Here is a 16,776-nt window from a genome sequence, read left to right on the forward strand (position 1 = left end):
GGGATATTCTTCTGCTTTATCCATAGACACATGCCATTATGAGCAAAAGGCAGCTATCAGGCAAACTGGCTGAGCTACAATTACTACTTCAGAAAGAGGAAAGTCTGGCAAAGAAACTTCATTGACGAAAAAACTTGGCAAGTCCTTGAAGCACATGATCAGCAGTTGGAGTCCTGTCAACAAAAGCTTACAGCCCCGGAGACATTTTCATGTAGAATCAGACAAATACAGCTGTACAGTGATCCTGTTCAGTTGCTGGAGGTGGTAGTGTATGGTCTCTTTCTACCTCCTACCCTTGTACTCTCTGGTAAATTGCTCTAGAGGTCTCGTTTGTAAATCCTTGTGTATGTAAGCAACATCATTCTAACTGCTTTTTAATAGTTTTGTTGGTATTTTAGTGAACTAGTTTGGTTCCTGATTTTTGAGTTCTCAGGTGTTTCTGCTATTACATTGATTTCAGGTTTGTATAAAATTCATGTTAATTTTAAGCATATATGGAACAGAATTATGTTTGCCTCTTAATCTTGAAGACAAACAGTGTAGCAGCTCTTTCCTTGTGCAGGGTAATATGAAGGTCTGAGGAAAGGCAGCCATCTTGGGAAGCTTAGGAGGAAGGCTACATTGTTGCATTTATTTAATTGCAAGAGTTCCGAATCACATTCAGCAATAGCCATCATTTTACTGGAGGGAACAGTGTTTTTCTTTTTGCCTGTGGATAGATGTCTCTTTCCTAATGATCTTCACTTTCCTTGGGAAGCGTGTGTTGTCCTGTGCTTATACCCTGACACAAGCCAAAGGATGCCATTCTTCATGAGAAGGCCTATGGTGTGTTTTTACATCCTTGCAATTTAGCAAACTTGCGAGTTTGCATTGTCATGAGTGATAAGGCCCTACCATTTTGCTGTGTGTGCTAGCAACATACCTCTACATGGGAAGCTGCTCTTCATGGTTCTGAAGAGACTTCATGTGGAAGAGGTTGGATTTTACTCTTTGGATTGCTTTAAAAACTTTGTGGTTTAATTTTGCCATTGTTAGGATTCTCACAATGGGTCCTAGCGAAGTTAAGCTCGTTCCCATCTTGGAGTGTCTTGGAAGGCCCTGTTTGAACCATGACTGCTGCGTTCTCAGTCTGTGGGGTAGTCCTTTGCTCCACTATCAGGAGAAGCTAATGGGCAGGCTGATGAGCAGGCTAATAGGCAGACTGAACACAGCAAGGTTTGCCTGTTATGGCCCACAAGTTTACCTCTAGTGATGGAGCCATCCTTGCACTGCGGTGTGTGGGAGCTGGAAGAATCCATTCATGTCAGAGTCTTTACCAATTGGAGAATATGACTTTCTGCTCTCAGCAGTACAAAGAAATTGAGAAGGAAATGCAGGAGACCAGGCATCTGTTAGAACAGTGGTATCCAATACCTTTCTCGTTTGAGCACATATTGAACCATTATAAACACTTCGTGACAATTCTTCAGTCCATTCTACAGAAACCACTAGAAGACCAGCTTAAAAGAGGTGCCTCGAGAAGTGCTGTGAATTTTGTTTTCTCCTGCTTTCCTTTTAAATAAGATGTGGTATGTAAGTAAGAGCAGGACTTTCTACCATGAGTAGAAACATGGGTTTCTCTTTCAATTCTGAAGATGGCCTTTTGTACCTTAAAGTTTGTCTGATGCTTTTTTCTAGCTCTATCAGTTATTTCAATACAGCTTTCTTCTTTTTGCAAAGCTTATCATGCTTATATCCCTAGACCATAACAGCTACACGATGTAGCTGGTCTCTCCTTTCAGACACTGTTCGGTGTAAGTGCTGTGGCAGGACATCTGGCCAGGCATAGAACATCACATACCTGTCAAATTTGGAAGCTTTTTCATATTGATGTAGCTGGTGATCTTTCTCTCTCAGGCATTCTGAAAAAATATCTGGTTTTTGGTACTTTAAGGGTGGGTTAACATGATCTACTTGGATCTCCTTTTAGCTTTGAGCTGATATTTTATCCTTAAGTGACCTTTGGCAGGATTAAGACAAAGAGTTTATTATTGGGGGACAGCCACAAAGCCAAATAAAGATGGGGGGACCCTGACATGGCAACACTGGTCATTGCATTTCACCCAGATACCTTTTAATAATCCCTTTTCTAAGAGCTGACACCAAAAACAGTATAGCAGGGTGCTGGGAAAATAGTCAGATGAGCTCTGAAAGGCAGCTGCAGGATGTGTGGAGAATTGCCAGACAATACTGTGCATGTGCTCTGTAGCCAGCATTTGCAGTTGTCTTCTGCTGCCCGACTTTGTTCTCATCTGATAGAGGAGTGCTTTTTGAGGAATGAGAGTTGCTTACTTGGGGTTGTGCTAGATTGTGTAGTTCCTTGGCAACAGTGGGATCCAGCATCTCCCTGCTATCCAAAGAGCACGAAGTTCAAAAGCATACAGAGTGAGTAGTGTTTCCCCAGCAAAACTAATACAGTTTGTTCCATGAAGTTGGAAAATAGAATTAACTTCTCCAGGATTTTGGTGGAATTGACACCGAAGAGGCAAAACTCAAATAACCTGTCCAGCAAAATTGCCCATGGTGTTTTACCTTTAAAATCTTGACAGTATAGCCTTGTTCTTCCACTGACAGACTCCCTAAACTGTCCCTTTTCATCTCTGCCCAGGTGTTTTCAGTAGCCTTAATGCCACTGCAAAGAAGGAGCCTGGACCAGTGTTGAAAACCGCGTCTCCTGTTGATTGATTTTTTTTTTTTCTTAAAACATAAGTGTCATTGAACAAAAGCTAGAAGTACTTCGAACACTTACGGCTCAGTCACTGAGACAGTCAATTAATGTGTATTGCTGCTGTCTTAAAACGGTATCTTATAAGGATTCTGATGTTTACAGTGTTTGCAAGGATCAAGTGCTTGGTGCTGCCTGAAAGTCATTACCCTTTTCCATAGCTTGGGTTGGGAAATAAATTTTACTTTCTGACTGTGAAATTTTGATCCTTTGTTTTTATTCACTACTGCCAGGTAGTGGCTGCTTTAGTTTCTCAAGACTTTTCTATTTTCCACATCATTGTGGTCTTTTGCTAATTACATGTCCGTCATGTAATGTCTCAAGGGTCAATCTTTCCTCTGCTGTTGGTAGTAAAGATATACAATGAATTGTTCGATCTCTCTTGTGGGAAGCTGATGGAGATTTCCTGTGGTCTGCCACAGATGAGGGCTGTAGCTGTTTAATTGAAAAAAGAATTTACTCACTCTGAAAAGCAGCTTTAGGATATTAATTATATTTATCATCTGGCATGTAAAGCATCTACACTTCAAAGTTTATCTAGACTAAGATTAAAATAATATTCAGTCAAAACCTGCTATGAACAGGGTGAAAGAGAACTCAAGCAGTGCTTGTTGCAAGTATGCTGCTGTTCGTTTCTCATCTGGATGTATTATTATACTTTCTTTTCTTCATTAACACGGAAAGATAGATGTGCTCATTATTTGGAATAATTTTAAGTTTACGTTTTATCACCAGTATTCTAGGAAGTGCTCTAATTCATAACAATGTATGTTCTTTTAGCTACCCAACTCTGACACTGTTTTTCTCAGGCTAGACAGAAAGAGTTAAGGGGATTATTTAAGGATGTCAGATCCCATTTTCAAAGGGAGTATCTTGGTTATTTCTAGAACATGAAATCAGAAAACACATGCTAACAACACAGTAAATTATTGAGATAGAGGATAAAAACAAAACTTTTGTGAGACATGCAACAAATCAGTATTGAAGTTGTAGGACAGTGTCTTCAGAGAAAAATCTCTTAAAAATCTTCTAGCTTTTTGACCTACACTATGTGATTGTGTCATTTCAAACTTGTTTAATTTGATTATAGATTTTTTTTTTCCCGTCTTTGTGATTTCCAGTCTCACACCAGCTACTTTGTGGTGTAAGTATTCTAAGCTGCTGCTGAATAAGGCGGTGGTTTCTAAGGTGTAGTTTTAGACTACGATTATATTTTCTGAATGCCAAGTTAGGTGATCTGCTATAAATCCTCTGGGAGCTGATAAGCTGTTCCTTTGCAATGTACGTGATGATGCTGCTCAGAGCTGTGGTGCTGTGAGAAAGAACTGAGAAACAGACTCCTGGTGCATCTTCAAATGGGATTTAAGCAGAATGTGATCTCGCAACCTGAGAGTCCACTAAAGTGCTCTCTGAAACCCTTAGGCTGTAATCCCACTGGAAGCCTACAATTAGTCTGCATAAAGCAGAAGCTTGCACTGTTTGTTCCCTAACCTAGCTGTATTCTCATTTATGAGAGTCTCATCTTCTCATTTATGAACCATGCATATAATGACGTATATTTGTCTTTTGACCTGCTTTAAAGCCTGTGCAACTTTAAAGCATCGGTGCATATGAATAGCATAGTGCTTTTCATTAAAATTGTCAGACTTCTCCTTTCAAAACTGCAGGTTCCAAGACATTGTCAGCTGTGGGATCCTTTTCAAGTTTTTTGTAACTTGGACTTCTTTCAAGAGTCGTGATAAATGTAATAAGTATGTTTATGTTTTTGACTGCAGATGCAAGATCACCAACCTGGGAATATGATAGCATAGGGCTGAAATTGTCTGATGACCGTCTTGTAGTAAGCTGTGACTGGAGAATATTTTACCCTTGTTGTCCCCAGAGATCTGATAAATTATGGCAAGTGCTAAGCAGAGATGCATTCCTCTCTGGGAGCCACTACTGGGAAGCTGACCTACTTCATGCTGGAGCATGATGGTGGATTGGTGCAGCCTACCTTTCCATTGGTAGGAAAGGAGACTCTGAAGCCTGTTGGCTGGGCTGGAATAGAGCATCTTTGTGCCTTAAGAAGTTTGATCTGGGCATTTCACAAGGGGGAGAGAATCCCTATCCTGATAGAAGATGATCCTGATTGCATTGGTATTTTTCTGGATTATGAAACAGGAATCCTTTCATTCTACAGTGTTACTGATGGTATGGCTCATCTGCATACATTCCACTGCAAGTTCACAGAACCAGTTTACCCAGCCTTGAGGCTCTGGGAAGGGTCCACTGGAGTATGCAAACTAATGTAGGCAATGAAGCAAAATGAAACCTACTATTTCATGCTTTTTCTTCTGAAAGCCACTTTAGCAATGACCTACATTAATTAATCACTGTCATATGGAAGTTGTAACTGTGATGCTTTTAGAAGGTTAACAGCTAAGTTCAAGAAAACCAACTGTAATTTTTAATGTATATGCATATTTCAATGGGGGAAGGTGATCCGGCTTTTATAAATGGTGTCAATGTACCACCTTAAGTGCTATACATAAAATTTTTTGTGCATATTTCAGCTTGCAAAATGAAAGAAGTCTGGTTTGAAGAAGCATATTACAATTCAGATTTGAACCTGCATATTGCTGTCTTTTTTAACTAACTGACTCCCTCCCCTCATCTACCTGGAGAGGCTGCAATTGTGTATGGTATGGTAATAGGTATGGTAATAATATGGTAATAGGTTTCACTTGGTTCAAGCTTCAAGTTCTTACTTCCTTATTGTTATAGTTGACAATGCCAGATTTGGGTAATAAATGCACTAAGTTTATACTTAAGTATCATACTTACATATCATCTCAGAAAAATCATAGACTGGCACCAACTGTCGGGGAAGTCCCTTCAAGTAAAGCTATAGTAGTAGCCTATAGCCACACTTTAATGGCCACTAGCCGGTCTTGTGACAGAAACTCTGAACTGTGCTTCTGGGTGGCCCTATCCTTCCCAAGGAGTGGAAGCACAAGAAACAATTGTGTACCACCCCCAACAGATTAAACACTTGGAGGACCCACAGGTGCCATAAAAACACTAGGTCAGTGGGGTACTTCTGCTTAATTTATTTTTGTGTCCCGTTTGCAAAAACTCTTTAACTGCAGCTGGATAAAGGTACGCTCACATAAAACTAGGAGAGACAGCCTGCAAGTTTCTGTATAGCGATTTTTTTTCCCCAATACAGTAAAGTCCCAGAAATTTTTGAAGCCTATGTTTACAGCAGCCTCTAGAACCAGGCCTGCTGGATTGAAGAACCACTGCTACTTAAAGCAGGTCAGGTAAATCTTGTGTTGTTCAAATACTAATGGCCCTGGAATCATCACCAGTGTTGGCAAAGGCAAGGTCTGACCATAGGCTGAAACACGGAAATGACAGCTTGTTTTCTGAGATACATTTATTCTCAAATTTGGAATAAAAACGAACAAACAATTGAGTAGTTTTTTAATGTAAGGCATCAATCAGAGCTCACATAACAGTCAAACACATGATTCAAAGACTCATTGCTTCCTGGTTTAAAGATGCAAATACAGTTTCCTCAGAAATGCAGAAGAGTAAACAGCTCACAGGCACAAAACACCACCACCAAATTCAAGATATTTCGCCAACTCATGACCAAGAGGTATCAAGTTCCAAATAACCATTACTAATAAATTATTCCACCACAGAAAAATGCACATGAATTACACAAGAGCAGTTCTGTGCCAATGAAGCTAATTGAGGAATGTCTCATTTGCAGTTGTTGCCGTATGTCTCCTTCCTGGATGAGCAGTAGGCTGCTGGGAGTGGGATTGCCCTTCTTACTTGAAAACTGCGAAGTTGTGATGAAAGAGTAGAGCACACAAGAGGAGCACTGACCATCATGCTGAAGCACAGTGATGTGAACTACTCAAGCAGCCAGCCTCAGCTGTCTCTAACACAAGCATCAGGGACAAAAAAAAAAAGAACAAACAAGAAAACCAAATCAAACCAACAACAAAAGAACACCACCCAACCAAAAAAAAAAAAAACCCACAAACCAACCAACCAACCAAAAAAAACCAGCCAACAAACAAAAACCACACAACAAACCCAAAAAACACCAATGTATTTGCTTCTTAGTACAGGAAGGAGGCTGCTGAATCTTCACCAGCATTTGGCTTCCTACATGAGAAATCACCCCAAGGTACAAACACTGGTAATCAAAATGCATTGAAGAACTGATTTTAGATTCCAGACTTCGCTCAGCTCACAATAAATGCTTTTGACATTTTCTTGAAGCCTAAGTTAAGTTTACTTCGATCCATCTCATATGTGTTTTTCCACCCTTGATCTTCGTCTGGCTTACCTTCTTGCCTTTCAGTTCACAAGAAGGATCTTGCCCCTTAAATAGCACCTTTCTACATATCCAGTTTGCTTCCTTTCTTGGTACTTTTAAGAACCTAGCTTTCTCAAGGAGCTCATTTTCCCCAGAGTGCAGATTCCCACAACTGACTGCTGTGAGACTTGAGACTTTTTATCCTAAGGTCTTCATCTTGAGAAAAGTCCATCAGGTTGCATGTGTAGTTTTCTGTTCAGTGTATGTAACCTTTCACTTAACTGCATTCAACTCCAGCTAGTGTCCTGTTATCACAGTGGCAAGGAAAATGACAGAGAAGGAAGGAACATCAAAAGACAGGAGGTTAGAACAATTAAAAGTGTAGACAAAATTATTGCAATTTACTGTATTCTTACCAGAAAAGGGAAGCTGGAAAGCAGCAAACTGTGGTCTTAGATTTGGGAAAACTCCAAATTAATCTAGGTTAAGTGGAATGGAGAAAAGAGAAGCATGGTATTTGCTAGACCAAATGCTATACGGTTTCTAATAAAATCACCCTTCATAATTTACATCCCCTTGCTTTAGAAACTTCCTGCTAATGAGACCCTGAAAATTCTAACTTGTTACACCCTTTTCTTCTAATCTACCATGCTGCTATACTTACATATGTTCTGCAGTAGTGCAGTACTACACCATGAAATATGGAATGGAGTACTTTGGTTTAGCACTTTACTTTTTTGACATGATTTTCTACTGCTTCCTCAGTGATGGTTTCATCTTCTTCAATATTTTTTTTAACCTTCTGGCCCACCAGATCATAGATGGCTTCTGGGGGAAATCCCTTGGGTTCTCCCACCTTCACTGTCAGCATGTCAAGTGTCAGTACTGCACCTTCAGGAATTGTCACTTTCGCCACAACAGACTTTCCCAGCTACAGGGGAGAAATAAAAAAAGTTCAAGCCAAACACATTCCTAGACTTAGTATACCAAAAAGGCTAAAAAGTATTCTAAAGTTACTTGGGAACAGGTTACATGGAACTGGCCTCCCCATTACTTTTTATTTCAAATGAAGGTTGAGGTAGCATGGAAATCTTTACTATAACTAGGCTGCTGGAACATCCCTATCCTTTTTGAAATCAGACAATGGCTCACTGGAATTTTTCAGAGTCAGAATGGAAGGAATCTGATTAGATTGACTAGTGTTCTAGCTTAGTCTAAAAGTAGCTTGTATGCAGTCAGAGAGACCTATTACTCTCAGCACGGTGAGGGTGCACCTCAAATACTGTGTTCAGTTGTGGGTCCCTCACTACAAGGAAGACACTGACATGCTGAAGCAAGTTCAAAGAAGGGCAGCAAAGCTGGTGAAGGGTCTGGAGCCCAAGTCTTACAAGGAGTAGCTGAGGGAACTGGGGTTGTTTAGCCTGGAGAAAAGGAAGCTGAGAGGAGACCTTATTGCTGTCTACAACTACCTGAAAGGAAGTTGCAGTGAGGAGGGTGTCAGTCTTCTTTTCCCAAGGAACAAGATGAGAGGAAATGGACTCAAGTAGCATTGGGGGGGTTTAGATTGGATATTAGAAAAAAATTCTCCAAGGAAAGGGTTGTCAGGCTGCCCAGGGAAGTGGTTGAGTTACCATCCCTGGAGGTCTTTAAAAGATGTGCAGACGTGCTTAGGGATATGGTTTAGTGGTGGACTTGGCAGTGCCATGTTAATGGTTGGAGCTGATGATCTTAAGGGTCTTTTCCAACCTAAATGATTCTATGATTCTACTCAACTTAGTTAACCACTCGATGATATACAAAGAACTCCATTATACTCAAAATTGACAAAATTATGCTTTGGTAAAAATAGTTACTGACTGCCAAGAACAGCAGTTAACAGAAAATGACAGGTCTACACTAATGTTTCAGCAGGCCAAGCATTAACACTGTGCATGATGCTACTCAGCAGCAGAAATTTTTGAGTGCAGAAGCAGAAACACTGCTGCAATAGACAGTTAGCAATTTATTTTTTGGAAGATATAGCTATTAGCTACAGGCCCAAATAAGTTTCAGCTATACATGAATCAAAAGTAAAAGTTACCTTTTCACTGCAAGCCATTTCACAGGGCAGGAGTTGTTTGACTGGAGAACCCATTGCTTTTTCCACGGTACGGATGGCTTTCACCAACTCCGCCAGTTCGTTTGGCTCCAGAGATGCTTGGTGGTCACTTCCTTTCCATGTTTTGTTGAGAGTCACATGGCGTTCCACCACTTTAGCACCCATAGCAACAGCTGCCACTGAAATGGCTATGCCAGTTTCATGCCCCGAGTAGCCAATGGGGATATCAGGAAAAGCTGACTGATATGCCTTGAATCACGACAGAATTGGTCTGAATTACCAAGGTAGCGATTTCAAGGAGAAAGCATATTTAACAGTGATAACTGCTATAAAAGCCGTGGGCAATTACTGTGCCACAAAAAACCACCACCAACAAAATCAACAGTTGGTTATATTGAGACTGATTTTTTTTTATATTCAACAAGTCACACTGCATTACCGACTGTCATTTTTAAAGAATTTCACTAGGATTATCAATACTAACAACGAAAAGGAGATACTTTCAATTCTACAACTTCTCTTGCGCTTTTCCTTTTAATTCCAGGTCTTCAAAGCCTACATCACTGTAAGTTACAGTAATAGAGCAGTAGTCTATTTTCATCCAAAAGTTACATCTGTATCCAAAGCAGATTTCTTCAACCCCATATTTAAAATCTGAAGTGACCCTTTCAGCCATACATAGGGGACAGTCACCTACTCCTAAAGGTAATTAAATGCAGCCATGTCCCATTCTATGAAAAATAACATACTATGTCTGCATAAAGCTAGGCAAGCGCTTGAACACCAGCCAATTTGGGAAAACTATCTTGCATCACTATCAGGCATATCCAAGTAATATTTTCAGTGAAGGAAACTATACAAGGGCCTAACCCATCTCCTTCATTGCTCTGATATTTACATGAAGCACTTTTAGCAAAAGTTCCTGGTCTAGCTCCCTATTTAGAATTCCATGCACCTTCCTAATGGTAACAGTATGCATAATTTATCTTTTAGCTACCAGGCACAGTGTTAACCTGTTAACCATATGTCATACTTTCCTCTGTTTAATTGTAATTAATTACAGTAATACCCTTTATCATATTCCTCAAAGCTGAGTTCTGCTAAAAGAGGATCCAATGTGTATTTTTACTTCAACACTTGCATGAATTAGTGGAACATGGCACATTTTCTAACTTCTCAGAAGCAAATTCCAGCATTCCTAAGATCTGGAAATATATCTCAATAAAAGTGCATAGTCTTTCTCTGGTATGCTACCTATGGTACACTCTGGGTTATTCACTGACCGATATAACACGGAGATTGACATCCTCTGGCTGAAGTGGGTATGCACTGGTGCACTGGAGGAAGCAGAAGTTTGGATTGATGGCCTTCACAATTTGATAAACCCGATGCATTGTGTCCATTGACTGCATCCCACTGGAAATCACCATTGGGCGACCTAGGCATTAGAAAACATGCACAGGTTTTGTCCTAGGTCTATAAGAAAATGACACAATATTAAATTATTAAAGTAAATGAATTCAGTTAGACTAAAAAATGAAGCTAGGTGAACCTTTTTTCCCCAAGTCTGATGATAATTTTCTTCTAAAGGTACTTGAAATTTTTTTCCAAAATCAGTTGGAGGAAATATCTAATCACTGATCTACCGAGATACAGTCATGTTTACCAAGATGGTTCAAAATAAAATGCTTACCTTTTTTTGCAGTCTTTTCCAAATATGGAAAATTGTTTGTATCTCCTGATCCTACTTTGAAAAATGGAACATCCAGTTCATGTAGAAATTCCACAGCCATCTACAAGGAAATCATTGCATTTTTATTTTAATGCACCACTTTAGCTGGATCAAAGATAAAGAACTGGGAAAATTTTGGGAAATAAACAGCACTTCAAAATAGCAAAACCAAAACTGAATTAAATAGGTCATATAGATATATTGCGCCAAAACACACTGTTACTGAAATAACATTTACTATTCTGAGTATACTAGTTTCTGACTTCCCTCCAAGTGAAGTGCCATTGAGGTGTCTTCTTTTTACTTCAAAAACAGATTTTCCACAGGTTTTTGACTGGGATCCCTGTCTCAAGGCAGGCTCTTTGGTCTCCCAGCCATAGTTGGGCAAGCCAGCCATAGGTAGAGCTGCTTAGTACAGGCGAGCTCAGCTGCTCCTCTAGCTTCAAAATGAGCCTGTGGGCCACAGCATTCTTGCTTTTTTTATTTTTTTGCGCTACCACAGAGAGCAACCATGTGCAGATGGGAGCTTGCCTGTTGAAGAAGAAATGTACTACAGGCATGCAGTCTTCCTGCCACATACTTCCTGCAGGTCAGAAATACTAAACGACGAACAGAGTGTTTAAAAGTAGAAGTAGTCACTCTGAAAAATTGTATGAGTATACAATAAACACCTGAAAAAAAACTAGGTGCGCAAAAAAGGGAATTTCAAAATGAATTTGCTTCTAGGAAAGATACTAGAAAATACTAAAAAATAAATATAAATTATGCCAATAATATAAGTTTATTCAAATGTTAATTATACTCTGCCTTCTTCTAAAAACGTACACGCTATATTAAAGACAATTCAGGAATTGAGGGTCCATGAAATTCGGTATTGCATCAGCCTTTTAAAAATCAGTACTTTTAAGGAAGAAAACCACAGACCTATGGTGGGGAAGAGATATCGGAATCTTTCACTTAGGTCCAGAGGATACAATGAAATTGTTACCTAATTTTTTCCCGCTTCAACCACCCACAATTTTAATTTCTTCAGCTCATTCCTTGTTGCAGTCAAATTTACTTTGCACCAGGGAAAGAGTATAACGTCCAGGAGGGAATCACATCTTCAGTCTAATTTTTCTGTCATAATTATGAAGCAGATTCAATTTTGTGTACCTAGGATGCATAGCATCTCTTTAAAATAGTTTATTCACTAAGATGCGTTGTGCATGAAGACAATGAATACACTATATTAAAAAGCCACAGATCTAACCTGAGGAGATCACAGAAAATGAAATATGGCAGATAAGGTCACTCTTTATAGGTAAATCTCTCTTGAAAATTGGCAGGTTTTATGTAAGAGATTGAAGGAAGAGAAACTAATCTCAAATAGTATGACATTAAAGGGAGTGGTTCAATGGGATCCTGTTTTGTCTTCAGGAGACACTGGAACAGAGTACATAAAGGAATTATTCATAGCCTTTATATTTAGTTCACGCATCACTTTATTAACTTCCTTGTAGTTAAACACACAAATTAATCTCTTTGACGTATCTGGAGTTTCAGAGATTATCTTCCATTTACAGAAGTTAATGTATTCTCAAGGATTTATTTCGTCGATTTATGCAATGTTTGCCATACGCTCCAAAGCCATGTCTTGCAGAAATGGCACCGGAAATCTTAGGAGCTGTGTAGTGTGATTACTACACATAAAAGGCAGCACAAACATGCATCAGTACTGTTAATTAGCTGATGAGGCCACACACAAAGGAGAACAGCATCTTCAGAAAGAGGGATTCCAAAAGTGATCTTAGCAGCTGCATATGAAAGGTGTTCTGCATTGCACTATAGCCTTGGAAAGCTGGAGGTTTGAACATCAAAGAAAGAATGTGATTTTTTCCTCACCCAAAGGCATATGGGTCTTTAAGATCCCAGATACAGAAGTCCAAGACTACTGTATTTAATTACTCTTTTCTTAAAGGAGTAGGTGTTGTTCAGCAGGTCTCCTAGACATGAAGATAATAATAGAAGAAACATCACAACACCCTCTTTTCACAGATCTATTTCTGAGTCCATGGCATTGGGCTTTTGCAATACATGCAAAACACTTTTTTGTCTGTCAGACATCTGAAATAATTTTTTATGGTATTTGGTGCTCACACCGACTTGACTACAGCACAGTAATTCAAGGATTTTGGTTAATAGGACAGTAAATTGGTAGATGCTGTGAGAATGGCCAGATTACTATAAAAGACCATGAAAAGGTTGAAGGAATTGAAATTGCTTAGTCCAGAGAATATAAAAGAGAAAGGAGATGTGATAATGGTGTTCAAATACACAGAGAGGAGACACAATGAAAGTATGTCAAATGAGGCAGGACAAAAAACTATGAGAAAGGAGATTAAGGTGATACATAGCAAATTGTCTCAGATGGTAAGGAGAGTGAAGCATGGAACAGATCAACTTAAAATATTGAATACATCTTATCTGTGTCCCATCCTGGACAAGGTTACTTGCAGAAGATAGGGACACTGCTGTGCTTGCCTTATGAACAAGTGGCTAGTTTACTTCTGGAAGACTCTTTCAGTTTGTTTCTCTGTATTTTCTAGGCCACAAGGAGAAGTAAAACAATCTATAATCCCTGATCTGTATTGAGGTCTAACTGTTATCTGATCTTTCCAGTTTACACATTTCAATTGTACACTGCCATTTGTTAATACTGTAACTAACATCATTTTGAGGTAGGTAACATCCATGAGTTAAAGTATACATCTCTTAAGGGGGAACAGCAGCAGACAAGCTTCAGGAAGTTTACAAGCTGGTGAGTGACTGTTCAAGAGCCCACTGACAAAAATCAGTAAACGCTTCAGGAGCAATAGGGCAAGGCAGAGACCCTCTCTATGAGATTAGTAAAATAAAAGGAATATAAGCATTTCTGCTGCTTAGGAACACCAACTGGGGTCTAATAAACAGCAGAAAAAAAAAAAAAAAAGGTTAATAGGGATTAAGTTGAGAAAGCAATCTGGTTTAAATACAGAAGGAAGTTTGAAATGCTTGGAGCCAATATACCAGACAGTATTGGATAGTGGGCAGATTCTAGTCTTGCTCTAAACTCTCAAAGCCTTGAATGTTTTCGGAGTTCAGCTGAGTCCTTGTCTCTATGATTTACTGTGCATAAACACCTCAGCATCCATGGCACGTCTTCCAAAATACTCAGTCATCTACTTGGTCATTACGGAGACACAAGTGAACCAGAAGAAGTATAACTACACTAGTCTCTTCATTTACAAATTCAACATCCATACATATTTAGTATTCCTTTTATGTAAGAACTATCATGCCCAAGTAATAACCAACAGACACAACTGTCATTCCAGTATGGCTTACATACCTCATCCATGCCAGAAGCTGTAAAGAAAATGCCAATCTCCTCTGCATATTTTCTTAGCTCTCTATATTCATCATGACTGAACTCCAAGTGGCGTTTGTGTTCCCCATAGGTCTTTCCCCAAGAGTGTTCAGAGGTATAGGGCCTTTCTAAGGCTTTCTTGTTGAATTTGTACTCCAATTCGCTCTTCTGGAACTTAGCACAGTCTGCTCCGCAGTCCTGCAAAACAAGCTGGTACACACTGAGTGGAAGTGCAAGTGAAACTGTACTCATCTCAAGTTTGAGCACAAGGATTGTGCCACTAATGTACTCACTCGCAGTGGAATTTTCACATTATCATCATAGCAATCACAGGAATGGTACAAACACAGCATGACAGCGGACCTGCACACATGAGCCCTTTTATTTCGAAATGCATGTATACTTAGTAGAGCCACAGTCTAGGAAGAAATCACACTAAAACTACAGAGTTGAACTGCCTTTTGCTGTGCATGCCACTTAATTTGGAGAGTTGTCTCCTGTGGTGTTTTCCAAGCTCTGCCATCACATGATAATTCTACAATAAAATAAGTGACAGGATTTTGTAGAACATGGAGTATGAATCTGAAATTTGTCTCAAGTAATGCAAACAGTGAAGTTAAATTCTGACTACACTATTTTGCACTTACACCAGTCATGTGGTTATTTCCCAACTTCTTCACTGAGGATTTGCCACTTGCTAACATAGGTATATCTAATAAATATAATACCAATTTTTAAAACAGCTTGGCTGTCTCACTAGTTAACACAACTATTACCTCAAAAAACCCTAGTGCAATCAAGTCAAATTGGAAGTTTATCAGAGGCAGTTCAGCGGTTACTTGATTCTTCCCATACTGGGCATTAGCTTGTGACATAATTGAAGGATTGCTGTCACCCCTTGGTCACTGCCTGCGTGTGTACCTGCGTGTTCCGGGAACAAGACAGGGCCTTCCTAAGAGCAAACACGATGTGATCACGGGCTGTGAGCTACAGACAGAATGGTGCAAAGCAAGAGCCGGTTTAGCGGGGCCCTCACTACGATCGGCTCCTTCCAGCTACTTTATTTTTAAAAGTCCTCTCATGTGGTGTCGCTGCCCGCAGACGACGCGCCGGGACCGGGGTGTCCCCTGCGGAGAGGGCGGGAGGCTTCACGGCCTTCAGTGGCTCCCCGACCCTCGCCCTAAGGCTCTCGCTCACCCGCATCCTGATGCCTGTCTCATCCGAGAGAGGGGGCCTGCCCACCCGGCGAAGGAAGCGCTAAAGCGCGACGGGGCGGCCCTGCCCTGCCCCCGCGGCGCCGCTGCCCTGCTTCCGCGGCGCCCCACCGGCTTGGCCACCCTCCCACCAGAGGCAGGGCAGCCCCCGCGCACCTTGGCCATGCGGATCATACGCTTGGCGATGTCCAGGTCGCCCTGGTGGTTCTGTCCGATCTCCGCGATGATGAAGCACGGCTGCTCGCCGCCAATGCGGCGCCCGGGACACAGCTCGAACTCCCGCGACATAATGGCCGCCACACCACCGCCCTCCACTGCCGCATAGACATATCCCAGCTCTCCGGCAGGGCCACCGCCTCGGCCTGAGGCGAGTAGCCAATCCGTGCTGCTGGTGGGTGGGGCTGGGCCGTGACACCTCGCACAATTGGGTACGTCCCAGGAGATGGGCGGAGCTGCGAAGTTGCTGCCTGCGGGACCGCCAGGTGGCGCAGGGCGGGCGGGAGCGCCCTAGGGAGACCGCGGTCCGTGGTGCTGTGTGGGTGGATTGTATTAACATTGTCTGCACTTGCACAGGTTACTGTACAGGATATAATTGGGTTGAAGTGCCCCTAGCAGAGGCTGCTTAATATATTTACCCCCAAACTAATTACAGGTTCTTCCTCTAACCTGTTTGTGCACACTGTGAAAACTAGAATTTCTGTTCTGTAAAAAACTGCAAGGCTTTACACATTCAGCAAAAATACTTACTATTTTCAAATCAAATTATTTGAATGGATCAGAATGTTCTAGATGACTGCATTCTGATTTTGCCTTAAAATATATAGATAAGTAAGATTATTTGTAAGAAAAAAATAATTAAAAGGTGTAAAACATAAATGTACAATTCTAACAACAATCAGATGGAGTATATGTGTAAAAAAATCTTAATACCTTTTCCCTTGAAGCAAAATTTACTCAAATATATTGCTGTGGTTTTAACTAAACATCATTGTATAACAGACGATAGTAATAACAGTGTCAGATAATGCTACACACATATCCCTTATTTCCACTCAAACTTTTGCTTTCCTCATTAACTACCTGCAACTTAGCTGTGACATTTTGCCCAAGATTGGAGTTAACTTCTTCTAGAGCTTTATGGATAAAGAACATTGTAGTGAAAATTTGTATGTGTGAAATAAAAATTGATTGTTCAGCTTGAGAAGCAAATTTCTGTGTAAAAGAACCCTAGTTCTGAAGGTCAATTATACTAACAGAAT

The 16,776-nt window shown here is 40.4% G+C and overlaps 2 protein-coding genes across 4 annotated transcripts in view; one reads left to right on the top strand and one right to left on the bottom strand.

Annotated features, from left to right (window-relative positions):
• TRIM14 (tripartite motif containing 14) overlaps positions 1-5,058 on the top strand; it is a 12,931-nt gene extending 7,873 nt beyond the window's left edge. The window contains 6 exon segments of the mRNA XM_065861527.1: positions 27-113; positions 115-261; positions 1,347-1,509; positions 2,648-2,764; positions 4,540-4,840; positions 4,842-5,058. Coding sequence (XP_065717599.1) covers positions 27-113; positions 115-261; positions 1,347-1,509; positions 2,648-2,764; positions 4,540-4,840; positions 4,842-5,058 — 1,032 coding nt within the window.
• A 1,109-nt stretch (positions 5,059-6,167) lies between these two features.
• Positions 6,168-15,889, bottom strand: NANS (N-acetylneuraminate synthase). 3 transcript variants are annotated; one of them, XR_010653177.2, is made up of 7 exons: positions 15,674-15,889; positions 14,286-14,501; positions 10,877-10,976; positions 10,467-10,621; positions 9,166-9,432; positions 7,750-8,016; positions 6,168-6,701 (listed from the first exon to the last, which is right to left on the bottom strand). XR_010653177.2 is itself a non-coding variant. In XM_065861153.2 (6 exons), exons 1-6 carry the CDS (start codon positions 15,803-15,805, stop codon positions 7,807-7,809), a joined length of 1,080 nt encoding a protein of 359 aa, XP_065717225.1. In that variant the 5' UTR covers positions 15,806-15,888; the 3' UTR covers positions 6,168-7,806. The 3 variants fall into 3 exon arrangements, 1 of the variants encoding a protein (XP_065717225.1); XR_010653176.2 differs by having other exon boundaries at positions 6,168-7,390; XM_065861153.2 differs by having other exon boundaries at positions 6,168-8,016; positions 15,674-15,888.
• Between the last annotated feature and the right edge of the window lie 887 nt (positions 15,890-16,776).

This window comes from Patagioenas fasciata, chromosome Z (assembly GCF_037038585.1).
Source record: "Patagioenas fasciata isolate bPatFas1 chromosome Z, bPatFas1.hap1, whole genome shotgun sequence".
NCBI classification, from domain to species: domain Eukaryota; kingdom Metazoa; phylum Chordata; class Aves; order Columbiformes; family Columbidae; genus Patagioenas; species Patagioenas fasciata.